Source organism: Terrapene carolina, unplaced genomic scaffold (assembly GCF_002925995.2).
Source record: "Terrapene carolina triunguis isolate 2854851 unplaced genomic scaffold, T_m_triunguis-2.0 Scaffold25892, whole genome shotgun sequence".
Classification (NCBI taxonomy): Eukaryota; Metazoa; Chordata; order Testudines; family Emydidae; genus Terrapene; species Terrapene triunguis.
Window position 1 is genome coordinate 27,578 of NW_020690243.1, and position 12,805 is coordinate 40,382.

The following is a 12,805-nucleotide window of genomic DNA, read 5'->3' on the forward strand; positions in this document are numbered from 1 at the left end:
GGGGGGGGGGGGGGGCGGGCGGCCGGAGGCTTTTTTGCCTGGGGCGGTGAAAAAGCCAGAGCCGGCCCTGCATGTGGAGACAATCTGCAGTGTTTGCCACTAAGGCTGATGCACTGGTTTGCTACATCACAGTAAAGTTTCTCTCCTGTCTTTGCACATTTTGACTGGGAGTATCCATCTGACTGTGTGTGCAATGTGAAGACAACAATGGTGCCTGTGTTCATAATAGCGTCTCTTCGGTGTTAACATCAGATCTTCCCAGTAATGGATGTGAACCACTCGGAGCTGAAAGGAAAGTGGGTCAGTTCTCAGCTGCCTCAGCTCATGGGGTCTCAGGGCACAATGCAAGTGTAAGTGGGGGAATGGTCCCGCTATTGTGGGGAGCTTTCCTGGCTTCTGCACTACCCTGGTGAAGTGGGCTAGCGAAAGGATCCGAGTCCTTGCTCCCACTTCCTTTACCCAGAGGCCTGCCTGACCTCGAGGGCTCCCCTTCCACTCTCCTGTCTGGCAGAGTCCTCATAAACCCCAACAAGGCTGGGCCCAGGATTCCTGGGGGGCTCAACCCCCAACTCTGCTGTGGTCACCTAGGACAGGGGCTAGGGTGTCCCCCACTCCGGGGTACTCTCTCTGCACTGGGCACTTCCCTGACCCACTGATCATTTCACACAATTTAAAGCAAATGCAAGATATTTAATCAACAATTAATTAAAAAAAGAATAAGGAAAAATGGGAAAGGTTAAAGGAAAACACACCACCCCGCTCTGTGGCCGGGAACATCACAAACAGTGTCTCTGGAATGTCAGGGCAGGTCACAGTCTGTTCCTTGTAGGTCCCAGGCTCCTTCTCAGGCCCCGGCTGTGCTGCAGGGATGCTGCAGGTTGGACACTTGCTCTGGTGGTGGCCACACACCTCCGGGCTTTGTGTGGTGGGACCCTTCTTCCCAGCATCAGCCCCTCATCAGGTTAAGATCCCCCTCCCAGTCGGGCCTGCAAGGACCTTTGGCTGGGGGTGTCTTTCTGTGCTGGGCCCTTTGCCCAGGGTCCCCCCTGGCTAGCCCCAGTTGTTCACCACACCTGGCGCCAGACTGCTCCAGCTCCACTGTTCTAGCCCCAGCTCCACTCTGCCTCAGCACTGATGCTGCTGCTGCTGCTCTGCCTCCAGCCCCCTGGGCTGCTTCTCGGGCCCCTCTGGCTCTGTGGCTGCAGCCCTGCTCCCAGCACAGGATCTGCTCTCCCTGGGCTGTGGATCTGGCACAGCTCAGCTCGGGCCCCTGCTCTCCCCTTAGCTCGGCCCCCCTCTGTCTGATCCAGGCAATTCCACACGGAGGGTGGGCCACCCCGGCCTCCTGACTCCCTCCCTGATTAACCGGCCTGCCCTGTCAATCAGGCTGATCTGGAGCATTGGCCTCTCCCCATTGTTCCTGGGGACTGTCAGTCTCAGGCTCCTGATTTCCCATCAACCCTTCCCCTTTTGGTACTGGGAGCTAGCAACCAAAACACCCCCAGGGAATGTTAGTAAGGGGGCAACAGTCCCCTTACACAAGCAGAGCAGGCCAGGGCCCCTTCTGAGCATGGGCCCGGCTCCATGGAGCCACTGGCGCCATTGTAAACCCGGCTCTGGCCCGGGATATGGCCTGTTGACGCCAATGGAGCTATGCTGGGCTGGACTCGCCGGGGATATGGTCTATTGAGTGCAGTTGAGCTACATTAGTTTATACTAGTTTGAAGAGCTGGGCCATAAAACAAAACCACTGACATGATTGCACCTCTCAGCTGAGGCATAAAAGGGCTTTTGTCAAGAGTGGGGAGAGGTCTGGTCGTTATTGTGATTACAGTAGCAACTACAGATTAGGAGTCTATTGTGCTAGATTCTGCGCAATAGCCTACGCCTAAAACGCAGTATTTATGCACTGCAACTTGGCTCAAGAGGAAGTGGGTTTTTTGACATATCATCACATGTTGCAGAAAGGGGAGTTCCAGCACTGTTCTTGAGAGACGTTGAAAATCCGGCCACACCTGTCGCATTATGCTTTCTCGGTAAAATAATTGTTTTCAAATCGACTGGCCTGTGTCTCATGTACAACAAGCACTTTTTATCCCAGTGTAACGGGGCTTTAATGCAGGTGTACTGTAATTTGGTCCCACATATAGGCCCTTTTACACGGCTGATGTAAGTGAGAATCAGGTCCTTTGACAACGTAACTTGATTAGAGGACACCCTGGTTTCAGATTGCCGCGATGCTGGGGAAGATGGCGGCAGCTGTTGCAACCTTTGCATGCCTGGTGGTGCTCAGCAGCTTACAAGGTAAGATGAACATTTTGTGTTTTCTCTTGAAAAAGGCGCTTGCTTCACATTCCTCTTCCAGCTGTCCTGGCACTTCTCTTTATGGCTCTAAGGCTGATCCTTCGCAACGGGCGGGTGCCGTTCTAATGTAAGTTCTTTTGCGGAGCTGTCACTCCCAAACCTCTCCACCCGTTTTGGATCTGTGGATATCAGATATGGGGGGTGTGTGTGTGTGTGTGTGTGTGTGTGTGTGTGTGTGTGTGTGTGCTAGTGATTTGATTCTTTCTCAAACTCCCCTGCCTTGTGCTAGATAAGTTTTATCTTGGAGGGCTGGAGGTGGGGGAAAGGATATCTTGTAGGTTCCATTTAGCTTCTTGCTGTAGAAGTGACTAAGATATTGACAATCAGAGGGAGGGAAAAATGAGTTGGGACTTTTCAAAAACTTCCCATCAAAATTTCTCATCTGAATTTGAAATTCTGATCAAGTGTTTTGCCGACATTTCTTTGCTAAGTGGAGCACGGCTGCCTTGTTCCTTTCAAGTTACGGTTTTCAGGCTCATCACAAGAACAGGCTTAGAAACTTGCATCAAAGGGTGGAAACTAACCCCAGCCCACAGACTGGAAAGCTCCAGAGAAAGATTCCAGAGTATTTGAGTCTCCAAGGATCTAGAAGCTCGTCATCTTTTATCATTGACAACATTTGTTCCTGCACACACTTAATTAGGGCCATAAAAACCCACATTTCTGGTCAGAAAGGGTTGTTTTTTTCCTCCTGAGTACAGCATTACAGTGATCAGGGGAATCAGACATGGGTTTTGCTCTACTTACTCCGAAATAGGGATTCCGTTGTTGTCAACTCTTGTGAGTTTGTTGCAAGTCTTGGTGTTTTTTCTAAAAAATCCCCAGCTGCTGGAGCCCTGTGATTATGTGAGAATCTCACTTTAAAAAAAAAAAAAGAAAGCTAAGTTTCTAGCCCTTGTGATTGTGGAGAAAAGCTTGAAAACATGATCCATAAATGTTCAAAACTCAACAGGCACACAAAGAACCCCAAATTAATATTTTAAAAAAGATAATCTCATGCATGAGGGAACTCCTTCGTGATTTTGGGAGGCACAGGGTTAGCAATATGGCGGCAGCAGCAGCGTGGGGAGTTGAAAGTCCCAACTTTGTAGAGGCGTGTCAGTGCCTTCAATGCTGGTGTAAAGGGTGGTGTATTTATTAATCCTTATGTCATCCATTACGTGTCTATGGCGAGTCACACTGTGTTTGTGGTTGCCCCACCCCCCCTTAGTAACGCCCTTTTATGGTAGTTCTGTACGGGAGAAGATGGCCCAGCTTAGTAGGCTGAGTTGAAATAGCAAAAACCACTGTCTCATCATCACGCAGCAGCTTACAACACAGCAGCAACGGTGAAGCACATACAGCGAATCAAGAGACCATAAAGTGGTAAAAGGAGCTGAACTTCCCTCAGAGTCAGCAGCGGTCACGTGTAGGGCATTTTGCTTGATCCAAGCAAGAAGCAAAAATAAAAACAATCACCCCTAGCTCTTCTCACCCATGGATCTCAATGTGCTTTTTAAAGGCGCTTAGTACCATTGTCCCCATTTCACAGTGGGAGAAACTGAAGCACAGAGAAGGGAAGTGACTTCACCTAGCAGGACAGCCAGGAATAGAAGGCCAGTGCTCTAGCCACTAGGCAATACTTCCCCCAGTGAATAGAGCACACTCTGTTTGCTAGATTACCAGTTCAAAAGGTCCAACTCATAAAAATGAATGTGTTTAACACATCTGATGTGTGTGTGTGTGTGTGTGTCCGTCCCCTCTCACTCTGGTGCTGGTGGGGTAACAATCTACTGTTGCTACCAGCTAATGGAGTTAGTTACTACTTTAGCTCAAGTGTGAGACATCGGTTCTGTACTAGACAATCTCTTATCTGTTTGTCCTCACTGATACCAAAATCACAATGCTCTGCTTGCTCCAGGCCCCCTTGGACATCGGCAGGCCTCTGTGCGTATTATATCGTTGTTGGGAAATAAATGGTCGACAAGCTTTTTAAGTACAAATCTCAGAGTGGTTCAAGACCTAGTGGCCCCCAAGCAAGGCTCCGTTTTGCTAGGGATCCACAACATAACAATACCTAGAGCTAGGGCTCTTTGCGGCTGTAGATCTGTGATACTGAGTCCGGACACCCCAAGGGGAAGAACAGGTTAGGCCCCAAAAAACTGAACCAACTGATTGCACTGTGTATTGTACTATGGGAGTATATTGAGTAAGGGTTTTTGTGAAAGCTTGGAATAGTCTGAACTTGATGGTCATTATGCGCTATGTATACAGACTGTGGTTAAACCAGACTCAAGGAACACTTCATTGCTCATTTTGGGGGTTATAAATCTTCTGTTCTCCACTGGGGGGGGTTCAGTCTGGAACCTGAGTGTCACAAGAGCTCAAAGTCCTTCACAAAAGAGCGTGAACGGCATTATCCCCATTTTACAGGGGGAAACTGAGGCACAGTGAGAGGCATTTGCGCTAGCTTGTCCCAGTTCACCCAACAACTAAGAGTAATGCTTATTCCTTTGCTTCCCATTGCAACTCTGATTTTTGTCTGTTGACAGCTTACGAGGCTACAGCGGTGCCGCGCAGTCAGGTGAATGGGACTATCTGTGGCACGGTGTATCTAAACCCCAAACTGTCAGTCCCAGAGAAATACCAGCAGATCATCTGGTGGTTCAACGAGTCCCTAAAGATCCTGACTAAAAAATGGAATCAGCCAGTGTATTACCCAGGTGGCAATATTCATAATAAACTGCGTTACCACGAAAATCACACCCTGGAAATTAACCAGCTGCAGAAGCAAGACAGCGGCACCTACCGGATGGAAGTGGAAGACAGCCAAAGCAAGAAGACAAATGAATTATTCCGACTGGACGTGTACGGTGAGTCGGGAGCAGCCTCTTCGCACAAGGGTCAGGGATGGTGAGGTTCAGGGAGCTAGAAGGGCCCTGATAATGCACCCTCCTCTCTCCCCACCCCGAAACGCCCACAAGGCGGGGGAAGGAGCAGGTAACAGCCTGGATGGGACAAAGAGGCTCCCAGGAAATGGGCCAGACCTTCAGCTCAGGTTCTGGGTCCAACGCTCCATCGCCAGAGCTGTTTTTTCTGGAATCTTTGTGGCTGGGGCTTTAAGGGGAGGGGTCAGGTACCGACCTTAATGACATTCCTGTTTTGGGACCTCCCACAATGGACCAAATGGGAAGAGAGGCAAAAGCAGATTGCTGCCCTGCTGGCAGAAGGGGGGGTAATGGAGCCACCCAGACGTCTTCGAGGAACAGCTACACACACATCAGAAAGCAGGGGAGACCAGCTAGTGAGCGCCAGGAAAGCCACTGGGGGAGGGGGCTCCATAAAAGAAATGAGTTGATAACCCTCCAAGCTAAGCTGGTAAGGGCCAAGAAGGATCATAGAATCATAGAATATCAGGGGTGGAAGGGACCTCAGGAGGTATCTAGTCCAACCCCCTGCTCAAAGCAGGACCCATCCCCAACTAAATCAGGATGGTCTTGTAGCCAAGGCACTGGACCGGCACCCAGGAGATTTGCTTTAGTCACTTAGGCCAGTGTTTCCAAAAATGACTAAGGATTTGGGATGCCCCATTTTTTCGGCACACTTTAAAGGGACCTGATTTTCAGAAAGTGCTGAGCATCTGGGCTCTGAAAATCGGGTTCCTACAGGGGATCCAGAATTGCGGGACACAGTCACTAGTCACGTTTAAAAATCTTGGCTTAAGGCCTTGGCCAGGGGTCTCTCTGTGCTTCAGGGCGTGAGGATATGGTCATTGAGTCCTGAGAGGTGCTGGGGTGATGGAGGCTAAACACCCAGACAGAGCCCAGGGTCACATGCACTCTATAGGTGAGTAGGGGGATACACAGGGAATTTGGTACTGTTGATCTAATGTCTGTGATGCAAACGAGGGCTGCATTTCATGATCCCCAAAATGCTGAAGGAAAATGATGACATCTGGAAATCAGGTTCTCCAATGGGAAACTTTTTAATGAGCTTATTTTAGTTAGCTTATCAAAGGGAAGGTTAAAAGATGACTCGCTCTCAAAGCAGTACCGACACACAGAGAAGATCTCTGAAGAGCCCCCTCTTATCAATCTAGCAGATAAAGGTAGAACAAGATCCACTGGCTGAAAGTTGAAGCTAGAAGAAAGTTTAGTCTCATTTCGTGTTTGCATTTAACGGGGATGGAAATGAACCCCTGAAGCAGCTCACCAAGGCATATGGTGGATTCTCCATCACTTGAGGTCTCCACATCATGGTTGGACCCTCTTTCTAAACGATACGCTCTCATCCAGCCACAGGTCAATGGGTTGGAAGCAGGTGCCATTGGGTGAAATTGTCTGATCTGCATTACACAGGAAGTCCGGCTAGATGAGCATCATTCATAGATTCCAAGGCCAGAAGGAACCATTGTGGTCATGTAACCTGACCTCCTGGATAACACAGGCCGGAGCCCTGCCCCAAAACAATTCCTAGAGCCGATCTTCTAGAACAACGTCCCATCTTGATTTTAAAATTGTCGGTGATGGAGAATGCACTATGCCCCTTGCTAAATTGTTCCAATGGTCAATTACTCTCACCGTTAAAATTTTACACCTTATTTGCAGTCTGAATTTGTCTAGTTAATAGACCATCCTGTATAAAATCTATATAGGCAACACCCCCAGCTGGTATAAATCAGTTTCACTGGAGCACCACCCGTTCACATCATCTAAGGATCTGGCCCAGGGTTAGATCTCTGTTGTTGAATTTCTCTTTTCTCTGTTTCTAGAGCCCGTCCCTAAACCCAGGATGAACTTCACTATCAGGGCCAACGAAGATGGATGGTGCAATGTCACCCTGGCGTGCATTGTGGATGCCACCCAAGTGACCTACCACTGGCGCAAGAATGAAAAGGATTTAGTGGGCAAAATTAGCAGCACACTGGACGTTGCGTTAAAGTCAGAAAGTCACGCGTCTTACAAATGCAGCGTCAGCAACCCCGCCAGCGAAGAGACAGGCTTCTTCAATTACAGAAGCCCTTGCACGTGGAATGGTAACATTCACTTTGCATTCATTTCTCTTGCTGCGTCTATCTGGCTGTAGAGGCTACCTATGCAGCCACTCGGGTTAGGTCTCCATTGAAGCAGGGCAGCCGTGGTTCTGGTGACTCTTGAAGGAGAGTCTCGTTCACTGGTCCCCAGTGTGTATTTCCCCCCACGGGGGACCCCAGAGCAGTCTTCTGCTGACCTGCCCTGGGCTGTGAGTTGTGGTGAAGCTGCAGCCACTGTGGGGCTAGGTTGGGAACGCCGTGCTGCTGGGGGTGCCGCGTGTTGGATGATGGATCCTGGCCACGCGGCGTGATGCTGCCCAGGGTTGGACGGGCCGTGTGTGCCTGTGACACAGGAGAGCCGCCTGCTGCTGCTGTGATGGGCTGAGTTCAAGGGGTCGAGGCCCGTGCTTTGGAGCTAGAGGTTGCGGGGACAGTCCCTGGCGATGGCCCGACCAAGAGGGGCCATTAGAGGCACCAGCGCAGGGTGTGGTGTCTGCGTTAGCACAAGGTACAAAGTGATGCAGCAGGGGGGTTGGTGTGGTCCCCTCTCCACCCTGGGAGGGGCTCCCAGGGGAAGGCGCAGTGCAGACTGTGATCCCAGAGGATTAGCTACAAGGACGGTGCCATTGCAGCCGGGCACTGGGTTCCAGAGCCAGCTGTGAAGTTCTGGGAGCTTGAGTCGATAACTGGGGGATCCTCTGGGTTTTGGGGGTGTCTCCTTGGCTCATTCTGCACAGGGAGGAGAGAAACATCGTCCTGGGTGATTGAGGCAGCAGGGGGGCTCTCTCTGCACCCACAGAGGGTCGGGGGGGACGGAGCACTCAGGCCAGGGACAGGGCTTCTTTCCCTGTGTTTCGCTGGGCATCCTCTCCTTGCTCCTCTCTCCTTCGACCCCTGTTCATCCTTGCCCCCAAGTTCTACCCCCTCCTGTGGGTATTCCATGGCAGGGGCGAGGCAGCCCATGTGTATTATTGGCTGGCACATCCTATAAATAACAGGCTCTTGTCTTGTTCCAGAGAAAAACTCAGCCGTGCCCGTGTCCCTGGCTCGGAAAACAGCCGATTCCATCCTGGCGTTTGGATTTCTCCTCCTCGTCCATAACTGGGTCTAAGGCTGGGGAGCCAAGAGAACGCAACAAACCCCTCGATTGCCTCCGCCTGGTGAAACACACAAGACCAAAATGAACTCCTGAAATAGCCGCGTTTGACAGCCATCCCCCATCTTGCCAACACACTGGGGATTGAACTAGGGACTTAGAGAACTGAGGGGCAAGTGCTGGGAGATAGGGGGGGGAAAGCGGGCACGCGGTGTGCTCAGGGGTGGAGGCAGAGTGGAGGAGGCAGTGCCAGGTTTACAATGGCTCCAGTGGATCCATGGAGCTGGGCCAGTGCTGAGCAGGGGCCCTGGCCTGCTCCACTTGCACTGCGCCCCGAGACCCCACTGGCTCCCCCCGCCCACCACTTGCTCCTCTTGGCCTGCCCGCTGAGGGCTCCTCTCTGCCCCTTGGCCAGACCCCAGTGCACCTCCGACTCTGGGCAGTCTCTGCTTCCCACTACCTGTGGAGCCCCACCTGTCTCCCTGGAGCTGAGCACCTGGGACTGGTGCAGAAGCCTGGCCAGTCTCAGCCAGGTGGGATGGGGGGGGAACAGTGTGGAGGGCTTGGCTGGGCCCCTCCAGGCAAATACGTCTTGAGGGAGCCTGGCCGGGGTAGGTCCTGGCCTGGCTGATTGCGCCACTCCCACGGAGATGGAGTGATTCCCGGCCCTGGGACCAGCCCTGACTGCGCTGCCGGCTCAGCCCGGCAGACACAGTCACCTTCCAACACGGCCAGTAGGCAGGGGGTGGGAGTGGGTCTGTGGCAGGGGTTCTCACACTGGGGTTCAGGACCCCCTCAGGAGGTCGCGAGGTTATTACATGGGGGGTCGTGAGCTGTCAGCCTCCACCCGAAACCTTGCTTTGCCTCCAGCATTTATAATGGTGTTAAACATATTAAAAAATGTTTTTAATTTATAAGAGGTATCGCACTCAGAGGCTTGCTGTGCGAAAGGGGTCACTAGTACAAAAGTTTGAGAGCCACTGGTCTATGAGAAGTATGGGGGGGGTGCTGGCCTGTGAAGGGGCCGGGAAGATCTGTGTGTGTTGGGGCACTAGGGAGTGGGGGTTCTGTGTGTGTGGGGGGTGCTGGGCAGTTGTGGTGGGGCTGTGGACAGGGGGGGTGTTGTGCAGGGCGCTGTGCATTTGGGGGTGGGTCTGGGGGGCCTCCGGCCATAGGGAGTCGTGGGGTGTTGGGTGGGGGCGGGGCAGGCTGTGTGGCACGGCATGGGCCCACCCCTGAGGGGAAGGGGCATGCTGGCAGCACAGGGCCAGGCAGGCCACTGTGCATCTGGCAACTGCCGGTTTGTAAATAGTGCCCTCGCATTGGGCAGAGCGGGGCTTCCCCTGCCATGCCATGCCCCATTGCCCCTGGCTGGCCCCTCGCTCTGGGGACTGACCTCCCCGCACCATGCTCCATTGCCTCCATGGGGGCCCACAAATATGTTTGGCGCCGAGCCCACAAAAGGTTAATCCAGCCCTGGGAGGCAGAGGTGAGCTGGGCGTGGAGCTGCTGGTGGGTGCTGAGCACCCAACAATTTTTCTCCATGGGTGCTCCAGCCCCAGAGCACCCACAGAGTCAGCACCTATGGGCCCCCTATGCACCCCGACTCTCTCCCCTGCTTGCTCCCCTTGCCCCTGCCTGCCAGGAGCTGATCAAAAAAAAAGAAACAACAAGCTACAAGCCAAACAAGCTACAAGCCAAAAACTAGCCAACAAGCAACTCACAAGCCAATTAAGCCAAAAACAAGCCCAATTTCTGTGTTTTTTACACAGGTTTGACATGGTTTGACATGTCTGGTTGTGGGACTTCTTGGGAGGTGTTACAACCTGAGGGATTTTGCATAACAACCCCGCACTGTTCTGAGTACCCGGAGAAACTGTGGCCTCCCTTTCCGGAGGGAATTGCACATACAAGCCAGAGCTGCAGGAGAGCTGGTCTCTCTCACCAACAGAAATGGGTCCAATAAAAGCGATTACCTCCCTCACCTTGTCTCTCACGCAGCCTTGTCCCTGGCACTCAGCGATACTTAAACTTAATTCAAGAAGGTTAACCTGTATTCAGTAGGGTTTGTCCAGGAAATTGCCACACCTGTGACAAATTATGAGGGACCTGGGAGAAAGGAAACAATCCCGGGAGAAAGAAATAGCTGGGAAGCCTGCAGAGAGGTCAGGGCAAGGCTCCCCTCTCTTCCCAACTGGGGATGAGCTGGGAGAAGGGGACCAACGTACTTCCTCCCAACGGGAGAGCCGCAGACTCCTGTTTTAAGGAGAGAGGTAACAACTGCCTGAATTAACCTGCTCCAGGAGGAGGGTGGAGGTTCCTGCCACAAGGAGAGACTGAGGGTATGTCTACACTACGGGATTAATCCGAATTTAGATAATTTGAATTTGGGAAACAGGTTGTATAAATTCGATTGTGCGCGGCCACACTAAGCACATTAATTCGGTTTTTAACCACATTAATTCGGTGGTGTGCGGCCACACTACCCCATTAATTTAACCACATTAATTTGGTGGTGTGCGGCCACACTAACCCTAATTCGAATTAACAAAATCGATTTTGGCTCTACTCCGCTCGTCGAGGTGGAGTACAGAAATCGATTTTAAGTGCCCTTTAATTCGAATTAACTGGCTCTGTAGTGTGGACGGGTGAAGGGTTAATTCGGATTAACGCAGCTAAATCCGAATTAAAGTCGTAGTGTAGACCAGGCCTGAGGGGTAGCCCAGGCTGGGAACAGGGCTCAAGGGGTGGGCTTCAGAGCAATGCCAAATGCCAGGAGAATCTCTGCTTTATTAAAGATGTTTGTTCTGGACTATTTGGCACCTGCTTTTATTAGTAAATTCACTCCATGGAGAGTGTTATTGAGTCAAGAGGCCTGAAGTGGAGTTACTGGGTTCCTGAGAAGGGAAACTGAGGCAGGGAATGCCACATTTAGCCAGAAGTGGGTGATGCTGCCAGGCAGTCACACCCCGTGACAGTAACAAAAGGGGCAGAAGCATGAAAGAAAGTGTGAGTAGGAAACAAACAAATACTCATGGCACCACCGTGACACTCGCAGCTTAGCCCACAACTCACGCTGCTTGCTTGTTGCTGTGATACTTTGGGGAAATCTCTCTAATTTATGACTTTGGTGTGAAGTTACGAACTCGCTGTATGTACCTTTACCAAGCTGAAAATGCCATATGGAATGTGCAGCCTTTTGGCGTCTCTGTTGTCCTTTCGACTCCATGTTGGAACAGGAGGGGGTAGGGGCCGTGGCCCAACGGTAGGGGGTCATTTAACTTAAGTGCTCGCCCGTTGAAATGTGATCACTCTCGACAACGGACTGGCTCCAAACTAGGAAAACTAGGTTAGCCGGGGTGAGGTTGCCTGGCAGTGAAGACACCTATTGAGGGTGACAAGGGAGTCACCTGACAGAGGAGACTGGAAGGTTATAAAAAGGGAGGCACTGATCTAGTTGGGGATCATTTTTCCTCAGCTCAAGAAAGATAGGACAGAAGCAGTGGAACATGTAGGTGCCTAAGGTGGGAGGGAGCCCTGCCTACCTAACTGCACATAGATGGATCAGGCACTGAATTAGAATCCAGAGTCTCAGCTCTGCCACTGACCTACCTTGGGCAAGTCACTGTGCCGCTCTGTGCCTCAGTTTCCCCTCCTAACTTTGTCTGACTGATTTATGTAAGCTCTGCAGGTCGGGGACAGTCTGGTTATAACACCTAGCACAACAGGGCCCTGGGCATCCTTGTGGCCTCTCACACTAACAATAACATTGATTGTGAATTTAGACCCTTTTTATTGGCCTCTTTTATTGGTTAGCAGAGCTTTACCTATTACCCTCACCATGTTGGATGCAAATGTTCAATAGCTGGTTTCGATGAGCAACTTTCAGGAACTGTTCAGTTCCAGCTCTTTCTCATTGACGGTTAGTGACTGGTTGCTAGGTCCCATGGTATCATTTTTGCTCTCTGGTTAGGTACCTGAAACTGACTTAGAGAAGTATCTGGGATGACATTTTAGGTGACTAACCATTTACAGTAAAAAGCTAAGAATCTTTCAAGATTAACAAACGTTTTCATAATGACCTGGTAGTTCTCCAAACAATCACGAATAAGAGAACAGTAAGTCCTCCTGAATGGCAGACAATGCTGCAGAAATAATAGCATGCAATCATCTAATTAATTAAACTAAAGCAGACTGACCAGGGGAAGAGTTAAGGTTGAATGGACATCAGCAGCTAGAACATTTGCAGGCTTTCAAGTGCAGAGCGGGGTGAAATATTTCAGGCAAATAACTTTTATTTGACCAAAAATGCAGATTTGGGCTGACCAAAACAA

At 51.1% G+C, this 12,805-nt stretch overlaps 1 protein-coding gene across 1 annotated transcript; it reads left to right on the plus strand.

The window, feature by feature from the left end:
- The first annotated feature begins 2,237 nt into the window (after positions 1-2,237).
- On the plus strand, positions 2,238-8,486 carry LOC112117453 (CD48 antigen-like). Its single transcript, XM_024215402.2, has 4 exons — positions 2,238-2,304; positions 4,896-5,216; positions 7,115-7,378; positions 8,392-8,486. Exons 1-4 carry the CDS (start codon positions 2,238-2,240, stop codon positions 8,484-8,486), a joined length of 747 nt encoding a protein of 248 aa, XP_024071170.1.
- Positions 8,487-12,805: the final 4,319 nt, after the last annotated feature.